This window comes from Lissotriton helveticus, chromosome 12 (genome assembly GCF_964261635.1).
Source record: "Lissotriton helveticus chromosome 12, aLisHel1.1, whole genome shotgun sequence".
Lineage (NCBI taxonomy): Eukaryota > Metazoa > Chordata > Amphibia > Caudata > Salamandridae > Lissotriton > Lissotriton helveticus.
Genome location: NC_136073.1, coordinates 16,905,795 through 16,931,529, shown reverse-complemented (window position 1 = coordinate 16,931,529; position 25,735 = coordinate 16,905,795). Strand labels below are relative to the sequence as shown.

The 25,735-nt window shown below is 45.0% G+C and overlaps 1 protein-coding gene across 5 annotated transcripts; it reads left to right on the top strand.

Annotated features, from left to right (window-relative positions):
* The first annotated feature begins 261 nt into the window (after window positions 1-261).
* Window positions 262-25,279, top strand: LOC144798752 (spindlin-1-like). Of its 5 annotated transcripts, none has more exons than XM_078669771.1 (6): window positions 262-366; window positions 6,199-6,240; window positions 7,821-8,074; window positions 11,785-12,018; window positions 21,186-22,906; window positions 23,186-25,279. In XM_078669771.1, exons 2-5 carry the CDS (start codon window positions 6,221-6,223, stop codon window positions 21,395-21,397), a joined length of 720 nt encoding a protein of 239 aa, XP_078525897.1. In that variant the 5' UTR covers window positions 262-366; window positions 6,199-6,220; the 3' UTR covers window positions 21,398-22,906; window positions 23,186-25,279. The 5 variants fall into 5 exon arrangements, with proteins under 5 accessions (XP_078525897.1, XP_078525899.1, XP_078525900.1 ...); XM_078669773.1 differs by having other exon boundaries at window positions 335-585; XM_078669774.1 differs by having other exon boundaries at window positions 355-400.
* Window positions 25,280-25,735: the final 456 nt, after the last annotated feature.

The following is a 25,735-nucleotide window of genomic DNA, read 5'->3' as shown; positions in this document are numbered from 1 at the left end:
AAGTAGAGCCACGTGGGGGGTCACTGCGGTCAACCCTAATCTAAGACAACAGCGCCGGCCCATGTGCTGTGGGGCAATCACTTCCGGCACCTATGGAGCGACACGTCTAACTTATGACCCGCCTTTTCCGGGTCAGCAACCGAGACGGCGCCTTTGAAGAGCGGAGTGGCTGCCTCTTTTCGGGGGCGGGCCAGTTCTATCCAATCACAGGTTTCCTGGTTCTGGCAGCCATCAGAGCTATTTTTACTTCCGTCGCGTTAACTGTCAATCACTGTGAATCAGCTTTCTGATTGGGTGCTCGGGCCTCCGTGTGCTGGAGTCGGTGGGGGCGGGCGCTCGTGCATCGAAGTCGGTGTGAGGGAGAAGGTAGTGGTGGGCCTCGGGTCCGAGCAGCAGCCCCGTAAACAATGCTGGCCTGGAGGGGTGGGGGGTCGGCCTGGAAGCATACAGGGGCTGGGTGGTGGGCAGAGGGTCTCGCATGCTAACTTCCTGTTATGGGGTGGGTTCCGGTTTAGGGGTGGGTTCCTGTTTTAAAATAACTGTCTATTCCAGCGGTCCCTCATAAGAAAAGCCCCACACTTAAATGTGAGTCAATGCAGAAATGAAATGTCCAGACCTTTCATCTTCGTTCCTCTCGCATCCCACGCTGGGATATTGATATCAGTGGTACCTGGGGTGTGGGTCTGGTGCCAGGAGGGTCGTGGGTGGTAGTGGGAGGTTGCATGCTCTAGGAGTCTAGGTGGTGCACTTGGAAGGGGTCGTGGGTGGTATTGGGAGGTTGCATGCTCTAGGAGTCTAGGTGGTGCACTTGGAAGGGGTCGTGGGTGGTAGTGGGAGGTTGCATGCTCTAGGAGTCTAGGTGGTGCACGTGGAAGGGGTCGTGGGTGGTATTGGGAGGTTGCATGCTCTAGGAGTCTAGGTGGTGCACTTGGAAGGGGTCGTGGGTGGTAGTGGGAGGTTGCATGCTCTAGGAGTCTAGGTGGTGCACGTGGAAGGGGTCGTGGGTGGTATTGGGAGGTTGCATGCTCTAGGAGTCTAGGTGGTGCACTTGGAAGGGGTCGTGGGTGGTATTGGGAGGTTGCATGCTCTAGGAGTCTAGGTGGTGCACTTGGAAGGGGTCGTGGGTGGTAGTGGGAGGTTGCATGCTCTAGGAGTCTAGGTGGTGCACGTGGAAGGGGTCGTGGGTGGTATTGGGAGGTTGCATGCTCTAGGAGTCTAGGTGGTGCACGTGGAAGGGGTCGTGGGTGGTAGTGGGAGGTTGCATGCTCTAGGAGTCTAGGTGGTGCACGTGGAAGGGGTCGTGGGTGGTATTGGGAGGTTGCATGCTCTAGGAGTCTAGGTGGTGCACGTGGAAGGGGTCGTGGGTGGTATTGAGAGGTTGCATGCTCTAGGAGTCTAGGTGGTGCACTTGGAAGGGGTCGTGGGTGGTATTGGGAGGTTGCACGCTGTAAGAGTCAGTGGTGCACGTGGAAGGGGCAGTGGGGGGCTCTGAGGGTATTGCTGGGAGGGTAGAGCGTCTGCAACAGTGTTGGTTTTATGGTGTTGTGAACGGTACCTGTAGGTGGGTGCTTTGGAGTTGTTTCTGATGCTTGTGGGCCTGATGACCCCGTTGAGAAAAGTAAAATACATCCTTGATACCCGAAACCATGGCTACAGTATAAGTATATACAGTTCTCAATCACACTGTAGCCTTTCCGACCTCACACCTGTTCAATACTACAAGTGAATGGCCCTTTTTAGGTGGAGCCCACTAGACAGTGCATGCGTTGTCTGCCCCGAGGCATATTGTGGCTTATCAAGAACCTACAGGAGCTATGAGCCCGACTGGTGCTTACCATTAGTTGGCTTTTCTTGTCACTCTCATTTGCCTACTTCTTATTGGTGCCCCAGCTTGTCAGTCTTGTGTTATTCCGGCTAATGGAGCATTGCTTCTTTATAAACTCTTTGATTGTCTGGCATCGCCGTTTCTATGGCTTGCTTTTCAAGAATGACTTTTATTCTTTTGTGTGAAGCATTACATGAAAATGTGTGTATTTTCGAGCCAACTTTCTCCTTTAAGTCTTCTATCGATCGACTGCTTCTCTCTGCTGCACCTTTTGCGCTTCTCTTCATTGTTTCAGTCTACATGCACACCCCTTGTTGTTTCCCGTCCACTCTATTGATGCTCATACCTTGCACCCATCCCTCCCCTGTGTTGCTTCACCTTTTGCTCCACTCGCCCTTTGCTGATTCCACAGCACTCCTGCTTTACAAAAAAAAAATGTGCACATATTATTTTCAGCTACGATCAACTTGAATCAGTAACTAAAAAGTAAATAAAGTAACCATATCGTTTTGTAGCTGCACATGCCTACAAAATGAGACAGGCGGATGTCCAAGGCTTTTTTTTAAAATTCAAAGTTTATCCGCACTGCACAGCATCAAGGATTCTGTGTAGATAAAAACTATTTGCATAGCCAATAGGTCTCAAAATATAAACCTAATGGCTTCACCAGTGCTTGTTTAGATGGGTTGAGAAATCCATTAATGGCTTAAAATATACTATACTTTAAATAAGTAGTTTAATTTAACATGGTACTGTACAGACATATATTGGTAAAACTAAAAATAGTCAGTTTAAAAATTAACATAATAAAACATATTGACTTATTTTGCTCAACACATTAAAAACCTTTACTTGCATGGTGCATTCTCATTCTTGATTGTTGACCATCAACCTGACCCGCTTCAAGCAGCTCTTTCGCACCCTTTGTCTGCTCTCCGGTGGGCTGGCAACATGTGTGGGAGGAGTTACGGCAGTAGTATTCAAACTTTTTAATGCTGTGCCCCCTGTTATTGTAAAACAAATTCATAATGGCCTCCTAAATTGGCTAACATATTTTCTCAACATTCTAAAAAATTGACATGTCCAAGTGTATTTGGAAATCCAAACATTTCAGATATGTTCAGTTATTCTTTTAATAATGCCATCAAATACTTGATTGCCAGTATGCTAGTAGTAGAATAGACTTCCTAAAGATGCAAGACAATCCACAGTCTTGCACTTTAACACCTACTTCCAGCCAGGACATAAGTGAAAAAAGAAGGACATTACTGATGTCGTGTTGCAGAATGATTTGCTGCCACACTGTTATCTTTCACTAAAAACAGCATGATTTCAAGTAAGATAATAAACTCTCCTCTTGGCCACGGCATCCTCCCGGTATAAATGCATGTCCAACAGGATCGATTCCTCTGTGTTCCGGGCAGTGACAGAAAGTCTAGTTAACATTTTTTCCAGTTGAACCTACATCTTTTTGTGCTGAGAGTTTCAAGCCAACATATTTTGAATATCTCATAATAATATAACACAGTTTTCTATTAACTTCTCAAATCTAGTATTATTACTACTCTGTACAAAGAATAAGTTATGCATGTAACCATTTTGAACTAGAAAGGTAAGTGACTAAGCAAATAAATTATCAAAATTATAAATGGGCTTCATCTATGTTCAAACTGAGAAACTGTGGCTTGCTAATTTTTAGTAGTTTTCTGTAGTAGTGAGTAGACGGTGGAGTTCTGATGTGGATTGGAAGAGCAATCAACATTTTCCTGATCTGGTGAATTTTTTAGCTAGATGTGGAGGTTTATTAAAATGAATGACTGTGTGTTCGGCAGAAGATTTTAAATCTGATCCTTGCTCGATACAATGCTGGTGATGGTCTCATGAGGAGGAGGAGATGTGATTGAGTTTCTTTTCAGAGGACACGTGTCTAGCTGTAGAATGATGAACAAAGGCATGAATGAGATTAGCAGGATACTTAAGACTACAGACTAAGCAAGAAATTACAAGAGCATGAGCTCTGGTTTCACTTGACTAAGCTAAAAATGATCTGTTTGAGCTTATCTGTATATGATGAGTGAGAGGTTAGTTGGCCGTAAATCCTAGAAATTGTACTGTCTATGGTGGAAGGCTTCAACCCAATACTTTAATAAAGCCAGTAGCAATGGATCAAATGTGTTGAGAGAAAGTGAGGTGAAACTACTTTCAGGGGGTTCAGAATTGGGAAGTTTTCGATTTATCCTACTGTGGAGTTTGACAAGTGTGGATCCAAAGGCATTGACATGTGGAGGTTGATTTTAAGTAAAGTTACGTGTTGTCTGTACATTGTGACTTGAGACCCCTATCCCTCGAATAGCAAACTCTTTGGCTCCAGATGCAAGTTTAACCAAGTGGGCACACAAATAGGACCCAAAGGAACACTACAGAGTGTTAATACTTTTACTAAAATGTACTTTCCAATCTATCCTAATTGAACATGGTTGGATAAAAAGGAGGAAAACTAGCACACGAATTACCACGTGTTCCCATTGATATCAGCTATATTTAAAGTTTACAAGAGGTTGAGTAGAACAAGTATACTGTGTGCATCGTCCAAGATTTTCAAAGTGGCTTTTCCTGTACTGCAGACATACCTGAAGAAAATTGGTCTTTCAATAAGAGGTACTCTTCATTGACCAGAAGGGCAGTTGTCTAGAAGCACATCTCTCAAAGGCTTCCTCAAGACATGGTAGGTTGGTGACGGGTCTGGAGTGAGGAAGGAGGTTGGGATCAAGATGAGATTTTTTCATAGTGGAGGAAATCTTAAGAAGTAGTAGTTTGGGGAATAGTCCTAATTGAGCGAAGTTTTAATCATAGAGCTGTATGTAAAAAAAAAGCTGGTAGTTGGTTTTGAAGATGTTTCCCGGAAGGGCATCTAAGAAGTAAATCTTATGTGCTCTAGGTATAAGATGGGTGAAGGGGGCGGCCTACTGGTTGGTTTCGTGATAGTGTTTCAATGGTAATTGAGTTAGAAGAGAATTTCTCTATGTTGGGGTTGCGTGTGTCAGATGTAGTGTTAAATGTTCCTGCATTTGAGGACCGATGTAGGCTGTATGGCTTGGTGTGCATGTCGTTTAAAATACATTTTGTAGAATTTTAAGGCAGATTGATTTGGTTCTTTATGAAGTTATCTTTGGTGGTTTGAATTGGTAGGTTGTTTTCTTTACTCTTGGCCTTTAACGTCGATCAAATCACAGCCAATTCCATTGATCAACTGAAGAGCTGCCTTCTTAATATTGAAATTAATGTTTTTGTATTTTTTTTAAACTCATTAGGGACAAAACAGATGTTTCTGGTTCGGACGTTGATTTATGACCTTCTGCATTTGCGCCTTTTCCTGTGCCCTGTTCTTTCACCTATCATGCCTTGTATCAAACAGGCACTATATTTCTGTTTACTAACAGAGTCCGTATGTGTTGTAGATGATGGTATCATTCTCTGTTTAAGGAACCTAGCTAGGATGTAGTTATGCGAAAGAATAGTGAATTCCAGATAACTGGGGCTTTTGCTTTGGGGATTATAGCAAGTGATAGGAATTCATGGCTGTGCAAACTAAAAACACATTTTGGACTTAAGAAACGAGTTACCAGGGTGGGAAGTGGGGGTGTAGAATTAATGGTAGAATAAAGAAGAACCGATATGGAGGATGCTCTAGTAAGCTGAAAAATGATGTTGGAGTTCAGCTGTAGCTTGTAGTGTAACTACAGTGATGCATGGAAGTTGAAACGAATAAGTAAAAATAAGGTGTTCGTGATTAGGATAAGTTGCAACACTAAACTAAGGGAAGTCAGCAGAGAATGTTGTCAGAAACAAAAATGAATTCCTGCCCTTGGGATGCTAAGGGGATAATTAAAATGATGTACGAGCTGGAATATAAATCCAAGGTGTTCCAGTGAAGTAGCAAGAACACGGTTTTGATATGAGGTGACGTTTCGATGAAAACTAAAATTGTATAATGCAACTATGCACTAGACAGTTAAATAACTCCTTCCCACCTGACATATCAACTTATGGTCGACCAGACTCTGGGCAGGGCCTAAGGCAGATATCCCTTCCTACATTCTGGCTTCTGTATACCTTTTCACTGTATCAAAGCAGCGAACTCGAAAGATATAAGGATACAAGGAACCACGCTGCACCAATCCCTCTCTTTGCGGTAGTTGTAACTTTTCAATGCCTCATACTCTCCCTGTGCATCAAATTATTTACTACAAATTGCCCAAAAGTGTAATGCCATTTTTATATCTCTTTGTTATATAGACCCTAATAAAATGTGTAAATCTGCCGTTTGATACAAAAATGACGCTTAGGTATTTGGTTTGTTTTTTCCTACTCAGAGGGAGGCACTTGCAGTTCGAGATGGCTGAAACAAAAGTACGGTATGTTGTATGAATAACTACTTCAATATAGCCTTATTATATTTGATAATTGATCAAGCATAGCTTCTCCCAACATTCCGATCACGTTGGAAGCACTCTTATGTGGTTTCCAATAATTGATTTAAGTGAAAATGCGGCTATGGTAGGTACAGGAGTTCACAAATTTGTTGTCAAGAGCGAAACCTTGAATATTAATCAGATTTTACCGAAGCTTGATACGTACTTGCATTATTCTAAATTACTTCTTTTCTGTGTTTCTTTTTTATTAAACCATGTAAAAAAATGTCATACTTCTAAGTACTGTTACACCTTTAAAAATAATGTGTAATAAAAAGCCTCTCAAAATAGAATGATGAAAACTGCCAATATTTCACAAATTGTAAAGATTCCTTCAAGTGTTTTTTTCCCTGTACAGATTTGTTAATTCGATTTTTGCTAATATCTTGTTGTTAACTTCAGATTTAATCGAAATATTTCAGGAGTACCGTATTTTCTGGCGTATAAGACGACTTTTTAACCCTTGAAAATGAGCGTGTGTTCTGTAAATTGTGTACTTCGAGTAATGTGCAACGTTTCAGTGCACGGCATTAGTACAGTGTACAATTGAATTCTGTTTTCCTTACAGATTGGATAAATCTACTCCCTGAATAGAGCAGCTGGGATTATTAATTGATTTTAAAGAACCAAGGGACCTACGCGGCCTTTTGTTTGCATATTGGGTGAATGAATCACAACACAATAGACGTTGGATAGGCCTTTTGAAAATATTTGAGGTTGGATGGGTCATTAATTTCAATACCCATTGACCCATTGAAGAGGGATAGTCTTATACGGCGAGTATAGCCCAAACCCTATATTTTAACAAGAAAAGTAGGGGGGTCGTCTTATACGCCCAGTCGTGTTATACGCCGTAAAATACGGTAGATATAAGACTACTCATGAATATTCAGGACTCTCACAAAGTTGCTGTGGTATTTTTTTAACCATCTGGAATTTCAGTGAAGGATAACATTTTACATGTCTGGAAGTTGACTATTGTCTTTTTGTGTCTTCTGTTTTGAGTAAGTCCACCACAACAGACATTTCGTCTTGCTGTGAGCAAGTACATCAGCCTGAGTTAAACATAACAATGTAGATGTTGGGGCAATATCACCATTGGCTTGCTAAAAAGAAAAAAGCCCTCCGCCCAAAGATTAAGTCTAGGGTTTGCAAGTGATTCATGAATTTAAACACTTTGAAACGCATTTACTGCAATTTTAATATTTTTCATCTTTTCCTGAATTAGGCAGTATTTGTTCTTACTCTGAACTACTTTCTCATGACTATCCGTTTAAAGTTAATCATATAATTTTTGTTACTGTTCGAGATGTTTAAAATTTGATGGAACATTAATGAGCAAAATACATCATATGTATTCCTACCAAACGTAATTCTTGTCACTAGTGTTGACATCTAGAGATTACTGTCTCTTGTTCTCGCTGCTATAAGATGACCTACTTTGTATTTCCCTCATTTTGAGATTTGCACAGTTTTCAACTTTGTAGATTGGGTAACCGCCCTGTCTCTTTCGTTGCTTTTAGGGGTCGCACCACTAAGAAATGTGAAGAGATTGTGGGAGGCCTGCAGTTGTCCAGCCTGATTGGAGAGAGAGTCCAGCACGGCTGGCAGGAAAAGAATGGCACCATCAGCCAGTGGGAAGGCTTGGTGCTGGACCAGGTGGAAGTGAAGCCTGGCCTGTACCTGGTGATCTATGATGGAGTTGACTGCGTTTACGGGATTGAACTCTTTAAGGACAAGCGGGTGAAGAAGCTTCAGATCATGCCCAGGAGGTCTTGTGAGTACAAACCCTCAACACACTGGGTCAAGCTCTGTACTCTGGAACTCCAAACACAATACAATCTTGGCACAACCTGTGCTCAGTATTCCAAATACTCGGATTAAAATGTATCTTCTGTAATCCATGAAATACTGAGACATTATTAAATAGCTTGGTTAGGTGGCAACAGGAAGCCACTGTATAATAAACCACTAAGTAGGGAAAATAGTTGTGGAAACAGAGCAGTTGGAAAGAGCAGCATCTTATAAAGTGTTGAAGAGAATCCAAGTATCCTAAAATCTTTTCTTATAGAGTTTAAGTTGGAATGGACAGAGTAGGATCACTTCCATTACTCTCTCCATGTTAAAGTGCTATCTCTTGTGTTATCTGGCTCAGGAACAGTACTTTTGAGGGGCGTGCAATGCTGTGAAAACTGTCTTACATAGTCACATGAGTGAATGCACTTAGAGATCGATATATTTAAAACTCACTCAGTTATTTCTTGTACTTGCAGCGTATGTGGCAATATAGATCTGTGACACCTCTGGCTTGTAATGGTGCCGCATAAAAATTGAATAAAATACTGACAGTGAAGCTGAAGCTCGTTTATCTTTGGACCCAAGTGCAATATAAAAATGCATCTAATAACTTTTTGCATGGATTTTTACAGCATCGAAAGACCACTGACTTGAGTTAGTCTTTAATTTTTGCGGCCTGCTGCAGCATTGATGTTTCTGCTGGCTTCGGTTTCTTAAATAGATGTCTAGTTGAATTTTTGTTACCATTGGATTCCCTGTAGAATTTTGGGTCACTGGTTGATGGGGGTGAAACCCTACTTACGGTGCAACCACAGTTCTTGACAGGGTGTAATGCAAGCAAACACCAAATTAACCTGTGCTTAACCCTCTGGTAGCTTGGCACAAAAGCAGTCCAGCTTAACCCTTTCCGTGCTGATGACGGAACCGCTCAGTCATCAGCCGCGGTGGCTCTGTGCTGATGACGGAGTGGTTCCGTCATGGCCCGCCCGACGTGCCTGCGTGGTGCTGATTTCGCGCCTGCGCGGCGCGTTCTATTAAGCGGGCGGGGCCATGACTGAACCGCTCCGTCATGAGCACGGCTCAACCGCGGCTGGTGACGGAGCGGTTCCGTCACCAGCATGGGCCCGCCGCACGGCCCCCCACCCCATTAGCGCTGCGGCAGAATAGCCGCCGCAGCGATGAGGTTAACTTGGAGGCAGTGTGTAAAGTTTTTATGCAGAACATAACCAGTAATAAAGTGAAAACAAAACAGTGCTAACTGATTATTTGGTTGTGCCGGACTGGGACAAAGTCACAAGTTCAGGCCGACCGTGATGGAGCATGGGCCAGATACAGGGGCCAAGTTAAGGCTACTGAAAAAAGTACCTTAAAACCTGGTTGCAGAGCTTTGCGAGGTCCGACTCTGAGAATGTGTTGCACAGGAGCAGTTCCAAGGAGCTGGGGGGCTACAATGGGAGTGCCTGCATCGCGCAGCGTGGTTCTGAGTGGCTGTGGGCTGCGACACGAGGTCCTCCGCAGAGGATACATAGTTCAGTGGCGTTTTCGAGGGGCTTCGATGCAAGGTCCTGCATAGAGGAAGCATCTTTCAGCGGCTGTTTAGATGTGGAGCTGCGATATGTCGCGCTGCGTCTGTTCTGCCAGGACCACAGCTGGGCTGGCAGTGCACCTTCAGGCTGACTTCAAAGGGTCCAGGTCTGGGGTGGCTCCACTTTATGGACACGACTCAGAACAGGCAGAGTCCAGTTTTATGGTGGTAGCAGCTTTTTCTGTCCCTGAGTCTGTGATCAGGAGGCCAGCCAACTAGTCCTTGGAGTTACTCTAGTGGTACTGGATTCATTGTACTGGTTCAGTTAGTCTCACTTGGTCAGCAGGGCAGCAGATTAGCAGGCCTTCCTTGCAGCGCAGCAGTCATTCTTCTGAGTCTTCTGCAAGTTCAGGAGTTCAGATAGAGAGTCCACTATTTATCCTTTGTGCGAGCTTTGAAGGAGAAGTTTCTAGATGGTTCGCCCCTAGAGGTATTAGGAATTTCCTTCCTCCCTGCCATGACCCCAGCTTGTGGGAGCGGGGGGGGGACTAGTGTGAAACCTTGGTGAGTGTGCTGAGGCAGAGCCTTTGTGATGTGTAAGAGTGGTTGATGACCGCTCTGACCCCCATCTAGTCGGAGAGGGCCCATTCTGCCAAGACCTATTCCCCCTTTGTCTCACTGTCTGAGAGCAATACACAAAGACCAAATGCCAGTTGTACCTAGTCATGTGTCCTAGTCTACTATATACGCTGCAGGCACCAAACGGTCTGGACAAGAAAATGCAAACTTTCTAAAAGTGGCATTTTCGGAATTGTGACAAAAAATCCAACTTTACCATTAGAGGGTTCAACATTACAATTCTCTAGAGAGCAAACTCGACATTTCTACCTGTTCCCAATGAAAAGTTATCACTTATTAAATGTAATGAGGTAACCCAATGTTATCCTATGGGAGTGGTATGCCTTTCAGTAGTGCAAAACTAATTTAATGGGTTTTCACTACCAGGACATGTAAAAGTTAAAAGTAAAAGCCTGACGTTTCAAAAACACAGGACCCTGTCATACGGGCTGTTTAGGGCCTTCCTTAGGGGTGACTGATATGTATTAAAAAGAAAGGTTTACCCATGGCAAAATGTTTATTCTGCCAGGTCAAAATGACAGTTTAAAACTGCATACAGGCTGCAGTGCCAGACCTGAGACATGTTTGACAGAGCTATGTAAGTGGGTGGTACAATAAGTGCTGACGGTCCACTAGCAGCATTTCATTTACTGGCCCTGGGTACATGTAGTACCACTTTACTAGGGACTTGCAAGTACATTAAATGTGCCAATTTGGTGCAAGCCAGTTTCACCATGTTTAAAGGGGAAAGCACAAGCACTTTAGCACTGGTTAGCAGTGGTAAAGTGCGCAGAGTCCTAAAAGCCAACATAGACTGGTACATAAAACAGGAGTGTGAAGGCAAAAGACTTGGGGATGACCCTGCAGAGAGGACCAGGTCCACCACTCTCCCCACGTGTACCTTGTAAATGCCCTTCTAGGACGCCTCTTTGAAGGTGTGCTGAAACTCCCTATATCTGACACACATACTCCTTGTCTTTGAGTATGCCAACCAGTTTTTCTTTGTACTGCTGTATCAGCCATACTGATGCACTGGTCTTGTGCTTTCTGAATGAGTAGAACGTTGTTTTGGAAGATGCCCTAAAATGTTTGACTGTATGGAAATTTGTTCACAAGCTTTTCCAGGCGGACTCTTTTTTTTTTTTTCTTCTTCAACAAGTTCTCCCTGAGCACTCAAATATCAATAATATACAATTCCAACATCAAGAGTCCACAAATTCTTAAATTGCAGTAAGAAAGTTATGATCCAATCCTTGTTTTAAGTCCAATCAATAAAGTCCTTGTGTTCCAGTTAGATTTTATTCATCCACTGTAATCTTCATAAAACACAACTCTTTTTTTTTTTCTTTCTGCCTGCATTGAAAGTTGTTGCTTCATCACCATTTCCCCAAGCATATCCTGTTTATTTCCCCCCCAAGCATGCCCTACTTAGTTCCACCAGGAGCATGTTACAATTGTCCCAGATGCTCTTAGATACCCCCTTGGGGCCTAGAGAGACAGGCGTACAAATACAGCACCCTCAATTCTTCTTTGTCTCCCCCCTCTAGTTACGGCCACTGAAGAGGAGCTCCGCATTGCAGAGGAGCTGGTTGGGAAGGCAGTGGAGCACGTCTTTGAGAAAGATGATGGCAGTAAGGTACAGTGGCGTGGGATGGTGCTCTGCCATGCCCCTATCATGAGCAGCTGGCACTACATCACCTACGAGAAGGACCCGGTCCTCTACATGTACCATCTACACGAGGACTACGAGATAGGAGACCTGCGTATCCTGACAGATAAAGGTAATGGAGGGCAGCATTATAGGCCTCTGGTCCTCTTTTTGATAGCATGATACTTGCTCTGTGCCACTCTGGTGCCAGTGTTGCAGATTGTAAGAGCCACAAGTGAGGCTTTGCACTCCCAGGCCACATGTAGCAGTTGTTTGGCTACAGGGAAGGTGATCAAGGGACGGTCCTTACTGATAGTAGCCTGGCAATAACTTTAACAAAAAATGCTCGTAAAAGTATCGCGTTGCTGATAATTTAGAACTGCCAGTTGTTTCTTCTGTGTTGTTGTTCAAGCCACACCATCTTGCACAGATGCCTGTTCAAGAATATTTTAGGACTTTGCAACTGACGCAAACACTGCAAATATACCAGTATGTTAGGGGAGTAGGCAATGGCGTGTAGTGAGTTTGTTTTAATTAAGTGCATAGATTCATGTTTGGGTAACCAACAATGTATTTTTAATTTCAATCGTTTTTTATTGGCCTCAAATTTTTCACAGATTTGTTTCCACCACGCACTTTTTTGCTTTCTTCCGGATTTACTTGTTTTTAGCTGTCCTTTGTGTTTGTTTACTGTTTTATTTTGATGTCCTTTGTAGTTTTCTTGGTGTCCATGCCACTTTTCTGCCTTTTATTCCCTCTATTTCCTTCAATTTCTTGTCTTTGTGCTGCACTTTTCCTCTGAATCTTTCACTGCCTCCCTTGGATACATCTATTTGCTCTGGTGAAGATTCAGTTTAGACCGACTGTTAATGGCTGAACATGGCTAGCTTAAACAACAAACTAGTATATTGTAAAGACTTAACTTTCTTGAGACTCCTTTGTTTCCTTGTTAGTTGGGACATCACTGATCTTTTATTTTACAATTTAGTAGATGAGCGCAAACATTGCAAGGCTTAACCCCCGAGCTCCGGCAAGAATAATCCTACTCTCCTATCTAAATTAGAATGGTCAGTGTAATGTTCACATGGAGGGTTGTTCACCTCCACAGCAGATGTGTTTGGTTGTACTTGTCAGGACTTTTTCAGTCATCTTAAGAGTACTTGTTTGGACCAATGATGATATACCTACCTGTTTGCCTTCCTATAAGAGGTAATTCAAATAAAATTGGAGCATAGTTGATTCATAGACCCCTCGGAGATAAATCTGCAGTAGCTTGGGTGGTAGCTGAACCATGCAGCTATTTCTTGAGTTGCAATTGCTGTCAAGGCCAATAACCATCTAGTTAAAGCATATTAAGTACTGGTAGGAGTAGGTTTCATTGGGGTTCTCCCAATAAAACTTATTTCTGGTGAGGAAACACTACTAATTTGTTTTTTTTCCAACTGAATATTCCTTAATAATCATTGTTTTATGATGTCATGAATGTAAAGTCCTTGAACTCTATGTCATAGTTAGGGGGCCTGAAACATTAGAAATAAGTTCACCGAGCCTTGAAAAAGTCCTGAGAACACATGTTGGAAGCAGCCTTAATTTCCTTTCATATGTCCTTTACGGTGTCAGTTCTCAATTGTACATCCAACACCCACTCCAGACACTTGTAACAGATATTTATAAACAAAATGTGTGCTGCTCCGCATTGTGTAAAGATTTATTTTGCCTATGTTCATATTGAGTGTCACTGCAACAAATGATGGACGGAATGCTGAATGATTCAAACATTCTCCCCCAATTATGAGAGCCATCGTTCTTTTGCCCACTACGCCACCTCGTCAGGCGTGCAGTGTGACGCCACTAATATTTGTCAAACAATCGGACAAGTAGCTCAGCTGTCTGTGGGATAGTTTGTAGGTTGATGCATACAATGTGCTAGCTCGATGGATTTAGGCTCGGATCTCTGTACTGGGGGAATGTTTGACATTGTTCAACGTTCTGGCCATCAATTGTTCTTTTTACAATTGTGACCCCGAGTGGGATGGGTAGGCCCAGATGTGGTAACGGTGCTCCCCAGGCCACTGCTGTCAAGCTATCCTGGCTGATGAGGGGTGAAACCCCAAAACCGTTCCTAGGATGCTTGGTTCCAGTCCAGGGAGGACCTGGTTTGGCAGTTGAGCTGGACTGTTCCCATGAGGCACAGGGTCAAGACTGATTTGCATATGTCTGGGTTCAAATTGGAATGGCATGGTGAGCAAAAAACGATGGATTTAGGCCTAGATCTCAGAACTGGGATAAATGTATGACATTGTTCTGCATTCTGTCCATCAACTATTCTTTTTGCATATTGTAGTGTCAGCATAATGTGTTGCTATCTTCTACACTTACATACTATGAAATGAAGCATGCCATCTGCTTCTGTTCGGACTGGGTTGTGCACTGTCCGTCTTATGGTGTCAGTTTGGATACTTAAGAGGCCTGCATTCTGCCTTTATTTTTTTTTATAGATGGGGAGGAAGAAGGATCCTCTTACTACAGCTCAGTCATGCCACCGCAGAACCACCGTGTATCGGGGGATCATTTGCGGCTTCTGCAGGAGAAAGTTACGGCCCTCTTGGCCAAGAGGGCCATCGAGGGCGTTCCTGGGCCAGAAGTAGGGTGTGGTTGCTACTCCCACTACTTTCTGGTACCCAAGAAGGGCAAAGGGGGCCTACGCCCTATCTTGGACCTAATGAACGTCAACGGCTTCCTCCGGAAGGAGAAGTTCAAGATGCTGACACTGGCTCAGGTCCTAGCTGCCCTGGACCCAGGAGACTGGATGGTAGCGTTGGACTTGCAGGACGCTTATTTCCACATCCCCATCCTGCCGGCCCACCGGCGCTACCTGCGGTTCACGGTTGGCCACGAGCACTTTCAGTATACCGTCCTCCCCTTCGGCCTTACCAGCGCCCCACGGGTGTTCACAAAGGTGATGGCGGTGGTCGCAGTTCATCTGCGCAGGTTAGGGGTTTCAGTCTTCCCCTACCTCGACGACTGGTTGTTGAAGGCGGGCTTGCCCCAGACAGTCGTCAGCCGCCTCCAGACTACGGCAGATCTCCTGCACCGGCTGGGGTTCTCCATCAATGTGCCAAAGTCACACCTGTGCCCCTCTCAGAAGCTCCTCTTCATCGGAGCGGTTCTCGACTCGGCGCGGTTTCGGGTTTATCCACCCGAACAGCGGGTCCGGGATATTCAGGCTATGATTCCGATCTTTCAGCCGTTATCCTGAGTCTCGGTCAGGTTGACGCTGCGGCTTCTGGGGCTGATGGCCTCCTGCATCCTTCTGGTGCATCACGCCAGGTGGCGGATGCAGGCTCTGCAGTGGGACTTGAAGTTTCAGTGGGCCCAGCATCAGCGCAACTTGTCCGACCATGTCTTGATCTTGGAGGGCACTGCAAGACAGTTGCAGTGGTGGCTCACGGACCGCGATCGGGTCAGCGGCAGATCCCTCTCCCTACCCCAACCGGAGCACGTAGTTGTGACGGACGCGTCCCTCCAGGGCTGAGGGGGCCACATGGGAGAGGCGGAGATCAGAGGCCTCTGGTCTCCGGCGGAGTCCCGGCTCCATATCAACCTTCTGGAGCTGCGGGCGTTCCAACTTGCACTGAAAGCATTCCTCCCCTCTGTCCGGGGTAGTGTAGTGCAGGTGTTCACGGACAACACCACCGCCATGTGTTACTGCAACAAACAGGGCAGGGTGGGGTCGTGGACCCTATGCCAGGAGGCTCTGCGCCTCTGGCAGTGGCTGGAACATCAGGGCGTGACCCTGGTGGTACAACACCTGGCAGGTTCCCTGAACGCTAGGGCGGACAAATTCAGCCGTTGGTGCATGATGGATCACGAATGGCGTCTGAACTCGGACGTGGCGCAAGGCCTCTTTCAGCAGTGGGGAGAGCCTTGGTTAGATCTATTCGCCACCGAAGAGAACGCGCAATGTCATCAATGCTCCGCGTTGGAATTTCCAAGGCGGCACTCGCTCGGCGACGCTTTTCGACGCGAGTGGAGCTGCGGTCTGTTGTACGCCTTTCCGCCTATACCACTTCTACCCAGAGTGCTGAAGAAGATCAGGCGCGACCGGGCCCAAGTTATCCTTGTGGCTCCGGACTGGGCACGAAGATAATGGTATCCCGAGCTACGCAGTATGTTTGTCGATCCCCCGATTCGTCTGCCTCTTCAGGAGGACCTTCTGTCGCAGCAGCAGGGGACGGTCCTCCACCCGAACCTGTCCAGCCTTCACCTCCATGCTTGGAGATTGAGCGGTGACAGTTGAGGCCATTTGACTTGCCTCCTGAAGTTTGTACTGTGATTCTGGCAGCCAGGCGTCCCTCCACAAAGTCTGTATACGCCTGCAGGTGGAACAAATTTGTGGCATGGTGCACAGCAAAGGCTGTGGATCCTCTCTCTGCACCCCTTTCTGAGGTTCTCCTCTTTCTTCTTTCTCTTGCCCAGCAGGGCTCTGCTCTGGGCACTATCAAGGGCTACCTTTCTGCCCAGATTCTTGAAGGGCATCCCTCATATGTTCCCCCCTGTTCCTTTCGTGATGCCCCAGTGGGACTTGAACCTGGTTCTAGCTTACCTGATGTGCGCTCCTTTTGAGCCGCTTCATAACTGTCCTCTCCGTCTGCTTACGCTTAAGACTGCTTTCCTGGTTGCCATCACCTCTGCCAGGAGGGTGAGTGAGCTCCAGGCTCTTTCCTCTAAACCTCCTTTCCTTTCTGTCCATCCGGACAAAGTTGTGTTGCGGACAAGACCCTCTTTTCTCCCCAAGGTAGTCACAGCCTTCCACATCGGGCAGTCCATCACCTTGCCCACCTTCTTTCCGCCTCCGCATCCCTAGAAAGAGGAGGAGAGGCTCCACCGTCTGTACCCAAAACGTGCGCTCTCCTTCTATCTGGATCGCACTCGCCGGTTCCGGGTGGATGACCAACTCTTTGTTGGTTACGTGGGCCCTAAGAAAGGTCGGGCGGTGCACAAGCAGACCATCTCTCGGTGGGTCGTCTTGTGCATCAAGGTATGCTACTCCTTGGCTAAGAAGGAACCTCCTGTTGGGCTGAGGGCCCATTCCACTCTGGCCCCGGCGGCTACTACTGCCCTGGGCCGGTGAGTCCCCTTGCAGGACATATGTCAGGCAGCTACGTGGGCCTCGCTGCACACGTTTGCAAGTCACTACTGCCTGGACAGCCAAGTCCGGAGGGATGGCTTCTTTGGCCGTTTCGTCCTCTTGGACTTTCTGGCGTGATTATTGGTTCGCAGACCCACCACCGAGGTTGGTATTGCTGGGGTATCTATTCTAAGGTAAGGAATCTAATACTAACCTGTTTCTTTCAGATGCACAAGTTACTTACCTTCAGTAACGATATATCTGTAAGAAACAGTAGTTAGTATTGGATTCCTTACCGACCCACCCATCCTCCCCGTTCTGCGAACCGACATCTAGGGTTAAGGTCATCCCCTTTCAGGGCCCTAGTTTCATGGCACCAGTGTTGGTTTTTATCATGGCTCTGCGTTTCTGGCGCGGAAAAGCTGTGTATAAGAACTGACGTCAGCGCGCGAGGGCGGCGTCCAAGTACTCCGGCGACGTCATTCCGGCGCCCACGAAGCCGATGACGGACGCGGAGCCGCAGACAACGCCTACCGACGAGCAAGGGTACTGCTACGCAAAAGTTTCCGGATCCAGTCTGACGCCTGGGGATATTCTAAAGTAAGGAATCTAATACTAACTACTGTTTCTTACAGATATATCGTTACCGAAGGGAAGTAACTTGTGCGTTTCTTTCAGATGCACAAGTTACTTACCTTCGGTACCGATGTAGCTGTAAGAAACATTAGTTAGTTATAGATTCCTTACCGCCCCACCCATCCTTCTGTTCTGCGAACTGATTTCTAGGGTTAAGGACATCCTTTCAGGGCCCTAGTTTTATGCACGAATGGTCAGTTTCTGGCTCCGCGTTTCAGGCACGGAAAGTCGTGTACAGAACTGATGTCAGCGAGTGAGGGCGGCTTCTAAGTAGCTGCTGCAACGTCATCCCGGCGACCATGGCAACGGACGCGGAGCCGACCAATGCCACCTTCCGATGTACAGAGGTACTGCTGATGAAAAACCTTTCCCGATCCAGTCTGATGCGGGGGGTAATTCTAAGGTAAGGAATCTATAACTAACTAATGTTTCTTACAGATATATCGTTACCGAAGGTAAGTAACTTGTGCGTTATTACTGAAAAACTGCAGCGCTTTTATGTGCTCTTTGCATGCCATGTGCATACTTATTGCTTGGTGTTGAAATCTCTCTTTACAATTACTGCATGACACATTATATTGTGTGTAGGAGAGTAGGGTCTGCTTCCTATGGTCGCCCCCACTTTTTGCTTTTCGACTTAAATATGGCTGTGGGCCTGCTAATCAGACCCACAGCACAGATTCACTCTCTCTAAATGTACACCATGTAGCCCAGGTACATCCACAATTGGGAATTGGTTCACCTTTTGAGCCCCTGTAAAAGTGTACCCTAGGTACCCAGGGCATAGGTGTAACCAAGGCCTACCAGGGGCTGCAGCATGTATTATGCCACCCTTGGCTGGCCACTTAAACTGACACAACTGGCTGATCACTCAGCTGGGGCAAGGTCGTGTAATCACCCCTTGCTTAGGTATAGTATTCCTATATCTACCCTTATATATAGACACACTCACTGTAACCTATAAGTCACTCCTATGGCAGGCCTTAACAATCCTGGAGGCAGAGTACTTGGTTATGTGTGAGATGATGCTCTAGCATGAGTTGAGCCTGTCTGCAGCTTTCGGAACCATGTCCTTATAGCTGTTCTATGATATTGCCATACCATATACTCTTAAGTGCATTATGAACCTCGCGGTTTAATGCTAACTCTGGTTTGGCTTTATCAAAACATGTTGTGTAAGGTGTCATACGCTTTGGAATACTACCCCCTCGCCAATTCTGGCGACGGGGGTAGCAGTCCACCCTTCTAGAGGGAGAAGACATGTTGTTGCTGACTATCCCGGTTAAAGTTAACCAGAGCCCCAGCGTCACAAAATGGACGCTGCTGCCACAGACACAAGTCTGACCTCCTGCTGCTGGGAGTCCTTCCAGTCACGGAGGTTTGGACAATAGGTTTCCTGCCTGTAGAGGTGTGAGCACCACCCCAGACATGACTTTGTGTATTGGGACAGGGAGGGCTGAATAGAATGAGACACTGCCTGAGGCACACTAGGTGCTTCATGCATACCCCAGTTTAAACCGGTTGCTGGGGCACTCCAGCCCCAGCTCTGGCGCGAAACTGAACAAAGGAGAGGGGGTGTAACCACCCCCCCTGCCTGGTCCCTCCCACAGGAGGGACCTAGAAAGTAATCCAGCCCCTTTTAGTTGTATAAAAGTAGGAGCTGAGTCCGGAGATTTTAGATTTGATCCTGAACTGAAACTTGATACGAAACTCTGGACCTTCGACGTTCTGCTGAAGCAGATTACTGTAGAATCTCCCTTGTGGCCAAGGAGTAACCACCCTGGGCAACCAGGCACCATCCAGCAAATCCTGACCCTCTCTTCACGACTGCAGCATAACTGAGACCCGTGGAGGCGACGAGACACGTGGGACTGGACATCTTGGAAAGCCTGCAACTTGCTAACTGTGCAGCTCCTGAGGTATCGCAGCTGTGCACTGGGGATTGAGAAGCCCCGAATCCGAGCTCCACCTGCACCGAAGATCAGCCCTCCACACTCCACGAGTTCTGCGTGGGGCCCTTCTGCTTGTGTTCTGCTCGACGCGTTGTTCCGTTGCTGGCCCGCTGGCTAGTAGCCTCTGTGACGACAATCCTTTTGAACCAACTCGCTGGTCTGGTTGCTCCAGACTGGCCCTTGCCTCCCTGCAAAGGTGAGGCACCTCAGACCTTGCTGGTCTGCACCAGAACCCTTCTTGGAATCCTGCGTGGGTTGCCTTTGCCAAGGCTTGTTGACTCCAATCCGGCAGTCGACCCCTCCATCTGCGAGAACCTTCCTGGGACAGCTCGCCTCCAGCACCTGGTCGTCCTCGACGCCTCCTGGTCCGCGTGGCTGAAGAGACAAGCTTCACGACAGGACCTGATTGCTCCTCGATATCGTCTGGTTCCTTCCTGGTTCCACCCGGTCACTGGCTAGTGACCCAGACTCTGTCCCCTCTGCTTTCAGGTCCTCTTCATCCTCGATCCACCCTTGGATCCACCCGGACATCTTCCTCCTGGTCGCCTGCAGCATCTTTCTCCAGGTCTCCATAGGCTTCAACGACGAAACCCGACACATCTTCACACCTATGCACCCGCCGTCCGTGGGTGAGGTAACGCGAGTACATCGGTGCTCCCAAGGGTATTGACTATCCAAGTGTCTAGGTTTTTAGTTGTTTCCTCCTAGCTAAACCGGAAGTGTCCTAAATCCTTATTTTTCTAACTTCCAAGTTCCCATTGACATTGCATTGACTCACGCGTGTGTGTGTGTAAAGACATTTTCTCGTGATGTGGTACTTATACCACTTACTTAGTATATGGTTTGCTTCGCCCCCTAGGGCCTAGCCGTAAATTGTGCAACTTAACGTATTCTAACTAAGTATCTTGTTATGTGCTTTTGCCTCTGCTCTCATAAAGAGTTCAGAGGAGTGTGTTAGTAAATAAATACATATATATTTTATATATATATCCTGTGTGGTGTCCTTTCATTTGATATTCAAGGGGTTACATATGGTAAAACAGCTGGCTTTACACGCCCTCAAGAGTCTTTTAGCCTAAGACTGTTCTGTCCACGCTACCACTAGGATAGTTGGTCTATAAGGTTGACTTACAACCATCACCATGAGGGTTGTTTGGGCTGGAGCAAGGTGTTCACTATAATAGTGAACATCATATACCAGGCCAACTTCTCACATTGTGTAATTGTGGATACTTGTTCCGCCAATGTCCGTCACACGGTCTGCCTGAAAAATAGATTTTTTTCTTACGGTCTGTAGAAAGAGATTGGTTTTATTTTTATATGTTTTTGTTTTTTACTTGGTAAGGCGGTAGTGCGGCTCCTGGATCTAGCATGACATTATCACACCATGAAGATGAACACGATCCAGCAATGTATTCCGATTCATATTTATCTGATTCATTTTTCAAGTGCTTTTCTTGTTGGGTATTTTATAGATATGTATTATCGTGGTCAGACCCATGCTTTCTAGTTGCTGTATTTTTTTTCTTTTGTCTGCCTTTGATTATTTATTTTTATAATTATTTATTTTTATAATTTTAGAGAACAAGTTTCTACTGCCACCAGAACGGGGATCTTCCGATGTGGAGGGTGAGGAGAGCCTGGCTGGAAAGCCATTTGAATATGTCAATGAGAAAGGAGTGAAGAAAACTGGAATATTTATCTACCAGATCCCATCCAAGCCCACTGTGTACTTCATCAAATTCAATGATGACTTTCACATATATGTCTATGACGTTGTCAAAACCTACTGAAATGGGGAGACGAGAGAGATCACCAGCTCAAACAACCCTTTGGTTTCCTTTCATAGAGATGAATTTAGCTTAAATCAAAAAAACTGTTGACGTCCTGGTCTTACAAGGGGTTTCTCAGACAGTGGTGATACTGGACTGTCATTTCTGATTTGAGTTTTATTTCCAAGTTACTTCTGAGGTGTGACTTGAGTCCTCTAGAAAAGACAATAACAGTTGCCTAACCGGTAGGCAATTATTTTGGATGTGTTTGCTCTGTAGTATTAGGAACTGGTTCCTAGATTGTCCTAGGCTGTCTTGATGCTCCTTTTGACTCAGATGTATTTGCTCCAAAAATGGCCAGTGTGTAAGAACTGAAGGCTACATGCTACAAATACTCAAGGACAGCCTGGCCAGTGGTGTGCCATTCAAGCCGTGCAGAGCCTTCGCTGGCTGGGTCTGCATGTACCAGCTACTCGTATGGGTAGACTTCACAGTGTGAACCATTCAAGCCAAGCAGAGCCTTTGCTGGTTGGTTAAAACAAGCGCAGAGCTGGCATCCAGTTCCCTTGTGTGTGGCATTTCTCTCCTTGTGCACAGCATGGCTCCAAGCGGCTCTAAGGAGAAAGCTATTCACCAGCTACATGAATGTTTTTGTTCCGAAATTATGCACAATTAAAAAATACAAGGATGGTTTTGTATGCGTCCCCATAAGATGTACGTGTGCATTCTATTCAACACCTCATGAAGGATTAGTCTGCATCCTTTCACTGTATCTTCATCAGCAGACATATAAAGCCTACCATCACTTGCTCCCACTTCCTGGCACTGTGAAGCTGCCATTGTTAGTATTTCCAGACTCTCAGGCTATGTCTTGCTGTCGTCAATGTTCCAGTAAGGTGTGGTAACCCTTACTTGTCTCTCTAACTTGTCTTTTATTCAAAAGAATTGTCAAATTTAGATTTTGGATTTTTTTTTAACCAAATTAGAAAGCACAGGCCTTATCTTGTGTGCCATTTCCTTATACTTATAGAAAAAGAACATGCATGTCATTTCCTTCTCTAAAAGCATGGCTAAAAATATAAGAAAGTGTGACAGACTTGGTGCCGAAGCATAGCAAGGTGGAAGTTAATTCAAAGTGAGGACTCATTGCATCAAAGCTGCTTAAAGCCAAGATGTTACTGATCACGTCCATGAAGAGGTGGACCTTACTTTATAGAATTTATTCACCCCACCCAGACCCCCAGCCTTCCCCTGCCCCCACATGTACAAACGCGACTGGGGGTGTTGAACAACTTGGATATAAAAGCAGTTTTTTGTATGGCTAAAAGCAGATTTGTACATCTCGCCCACCATCACTTTTGTCACCTTCTTAATCTCGGCTGCTGCTTGAACCTCTCTACAAGACCTGCAAGTGCTCCTGTGAATGGAGTCAGACCACCTCCTGCTCTCCTTGGTGTATTCTATAGGAGGCCTAATTTCCCATTGCCTCTCTGCCCCCTTTGGGTTATAGTTAGGCATTTCGCTCATTGAGTGTTGTAGGTTTTGGCCCTGTGGTAGTTTTGGCCAAACTCCTTTAGAACCCTGTGTATCCTTGGAGGAGTTTCTTTAGGAATAACCAACATTATTTGAGGAGAGTAGGCCTTAAACCACCAAGTCGACTGAAAGGAAGAGCCCATGTCAATAATAGGTGGGTTTGACCAGCAGTGCCGTAGGGCAGAGGCTACCATGATAATACAACTCAAGACCAGTCCCCTCGCTTTTAGTACCCAAAATACCTCCCTCAAGCTGTAGTATATGGTTATCTCGAAGATGAAAGAGGCTTGGCAGACATTGAAGGCCTCAGTAAAGGACTCCAGGACATTGAGGTTGTCAAGTACATTTTCATAAAACTGCAACCTTTCTACTTTGCTTGCACCAGGCCGTCAACTCCATAGATTGCCCCTTGGCAGGCGGCACAGCTGGAGACGGGTCTTAGACAGTATTTGTTGTGGGGTGTCGGAATCATGCACAAGAAAAACTCTTTTAAATTTTGATCGGAGGGAGTTTTATGGGGGTAGCTGGCTAACACTTTCCCAAGGTGTCCAACATTGAGTACTGGCCATGCTTCAATTTAACCTGTGTATGAATTACCTAATTGATTCCCTTTGGGGCACACTCCTGGACATACCCTCCCAGTCTTTGTAGGACAAGGCAATTTGTACTTTATTATAATCTTTGATTCTTTAAAGCAGCAACCAAGCAATATATCAAATTTACAATCTGTATTTTTTTAATACTTTACCACTATGATAATACAAAAGGTAATTTGAGTTATTTGTTGCAGTACAACTCAAGCTTCTTCGGACATGCTTTTATAAGATTTGTTAAACTGTAGTTTATATAAGCCTTCACATAATTTCTTCTCTGTTCTGATTTTCAATGTTTTGTCTACAAAGCGTGAGACAGCACAGTGCTTTAAATAGTTTTTTTTAATAACTAGAACATTGCATCCTCAGGTAAAGACACATCAAATTTTCTGAAGAGAAAAGTGTATCCCTATACTACCGTTCACAAGTAATGCTGTACTTTTAGATATGACAACATGACTTCTGAAATCATTGATTTCAGCCTTAAAAGCTTATGGAAAAGCTTTTCATTAACATTAACGGAGCAAAGGTAATGGCAGGGGCGCATGGACTCGAGTTCTGTCCTATAGGAATCGCCCTGGACAGATTAGAGCAGTTTATTATCTGTTTTTCTTAAATGGATCGTGGGGTTAAGCATATAGAAAAGGCCCAAGTTACTCTTTAATTGATCCGAGACAACTCCACTTATGGACATTCTGTTGTAGCAAAGCCTCCGGCAGTTTGCAGGACAATAGCAATGGGTGCAGACACAGTACAGCTGTGGGGGATTAGTTGGCCCTATGTGCTTTGTACATAAAATAAAAGGTTCTCTGCACTGTGGAGGGGCTCCCTAATCCACCCTGGCGGTTTTCGCGTTTAGTTCTAAAGTAGGAGATACTCTGATAACTCATTATTAAGTAATTTGTAGTATGTCCTCTATTTCAACTGAAATTCTGATGAATCGAATGTAGTGGTTATATAATTATTATAATTTTTTTTGTTTGATTGCTTAAAAAATATATTTTTTACGAGCCCTGTGCACTGTATTTCTTCAACTACACCAGTTTAAGCAGACGTCATCTAAGATCTTCTGGGCACAATGCATATTGGTCCATTTAAGAGACACCAGATTTTCTCGCCAGCTCAGCTTTGCGGGATTGAAGAGGAGTGGGCTAAATTTTCCAACTGTTGGTCATTTTTAATGAAGCTCCTACCTGACTTTAACAGCTACCTCTCTAATCTGCAAACCTTGTTTGCATCAACTTTATTCGTGCTTTCTCATAGGCGAGTTCTCTATGATTGCCAGGTTTGATTGTGGAAGGGAAAGCCTGACGGAGGAGTGCATATGACATTGCGTCTCTATTAACATTTGGGGCTATCATTCATTTTTTTAATTTAATTTTTTATTTTTTATTCTGTACCCTGGTAAGCTGGCTCAGAAAAGTCTGGTTTAACCTTTTTTCCTGAGCAGAGGTGTTCAGTCTGCCTGGGGTGCAGCACAGTCTGTTTAAACCACAACCAATCCTATTGCGGTATTTGCTGCTCTCCGTTAAAGAGCTTGTTGGCAACGCCTTAAGGAGGGCAAGCTCTGGTTCAGTCGGTTTTTAATTCTACATTTTATCTTCACAATGTGTTGTATTGTTGATCGTTTTTATATTTGATTTTTTGTTGGATTTTACTTAATGTAGATTAGATTTTAACTGCATTTGAAGTTTGACTACTGTTGTGCTGGTGTTTCATAATATTTTGTATGTACTAATTATATGCAATAAACTTCATGATAATGACGATTCAAACACCACGTTGCTACGACTGCTGACTGCACAGAAATTGTAAAATACCATTCTGCTTAGAATGTCTTTTGAGGGATGTGAGCGAATGTGTTTGTAATGTCTGAACGTACACGGGAGTTTCCATCACTATTTAACGTGTGCAACCCCCTTTTGCCAACTTGAGGCATATAGGGATAGACTAAGCTACCTCCTAGAGTACAGAGACACTTGAACATAATCTTGAATTGGCTCATGATGTGCAATTTTTGGTTTTTATCCTTATAATGGGGGTTCTGTGTTCTGCACTGTTATTGTTTTCCAAGATACAATACTGTGCTCACAATCATTTCTGAGCATATGGGAGTTTACAAGAATGCACTGCTCTACAAAAGAGCATTTGTCTTTGTATGTGCAAACTTATATCTGTCGGTAAAGTCTGACATAAATGTTACAAAATAAGGGTGTTTGAAAGCCACACTGCA

What these genes read in the sequence shown, in the direction of transcription:
- LOC144798752 (XM_078669770.1), top strand. An exon ending in ATGGCTGAAACAAAAGTACG is followed by an intron (nt 6,241 to 7,820) that starts GTATGTTGTATG and finishes CGTTGCTTTTAG; the next exon opens with GGGTCGCACCACTAAGAAAT. An exon ending in GATCATGCCCAGGAGGTCTT is followed by an intron (nt 8,075 to 11,784) that starts GTGAGTACAAAC and finishes TCCCCCCTCTAG; the next exon opens with TTACGGCCACTGAAGAGGAG.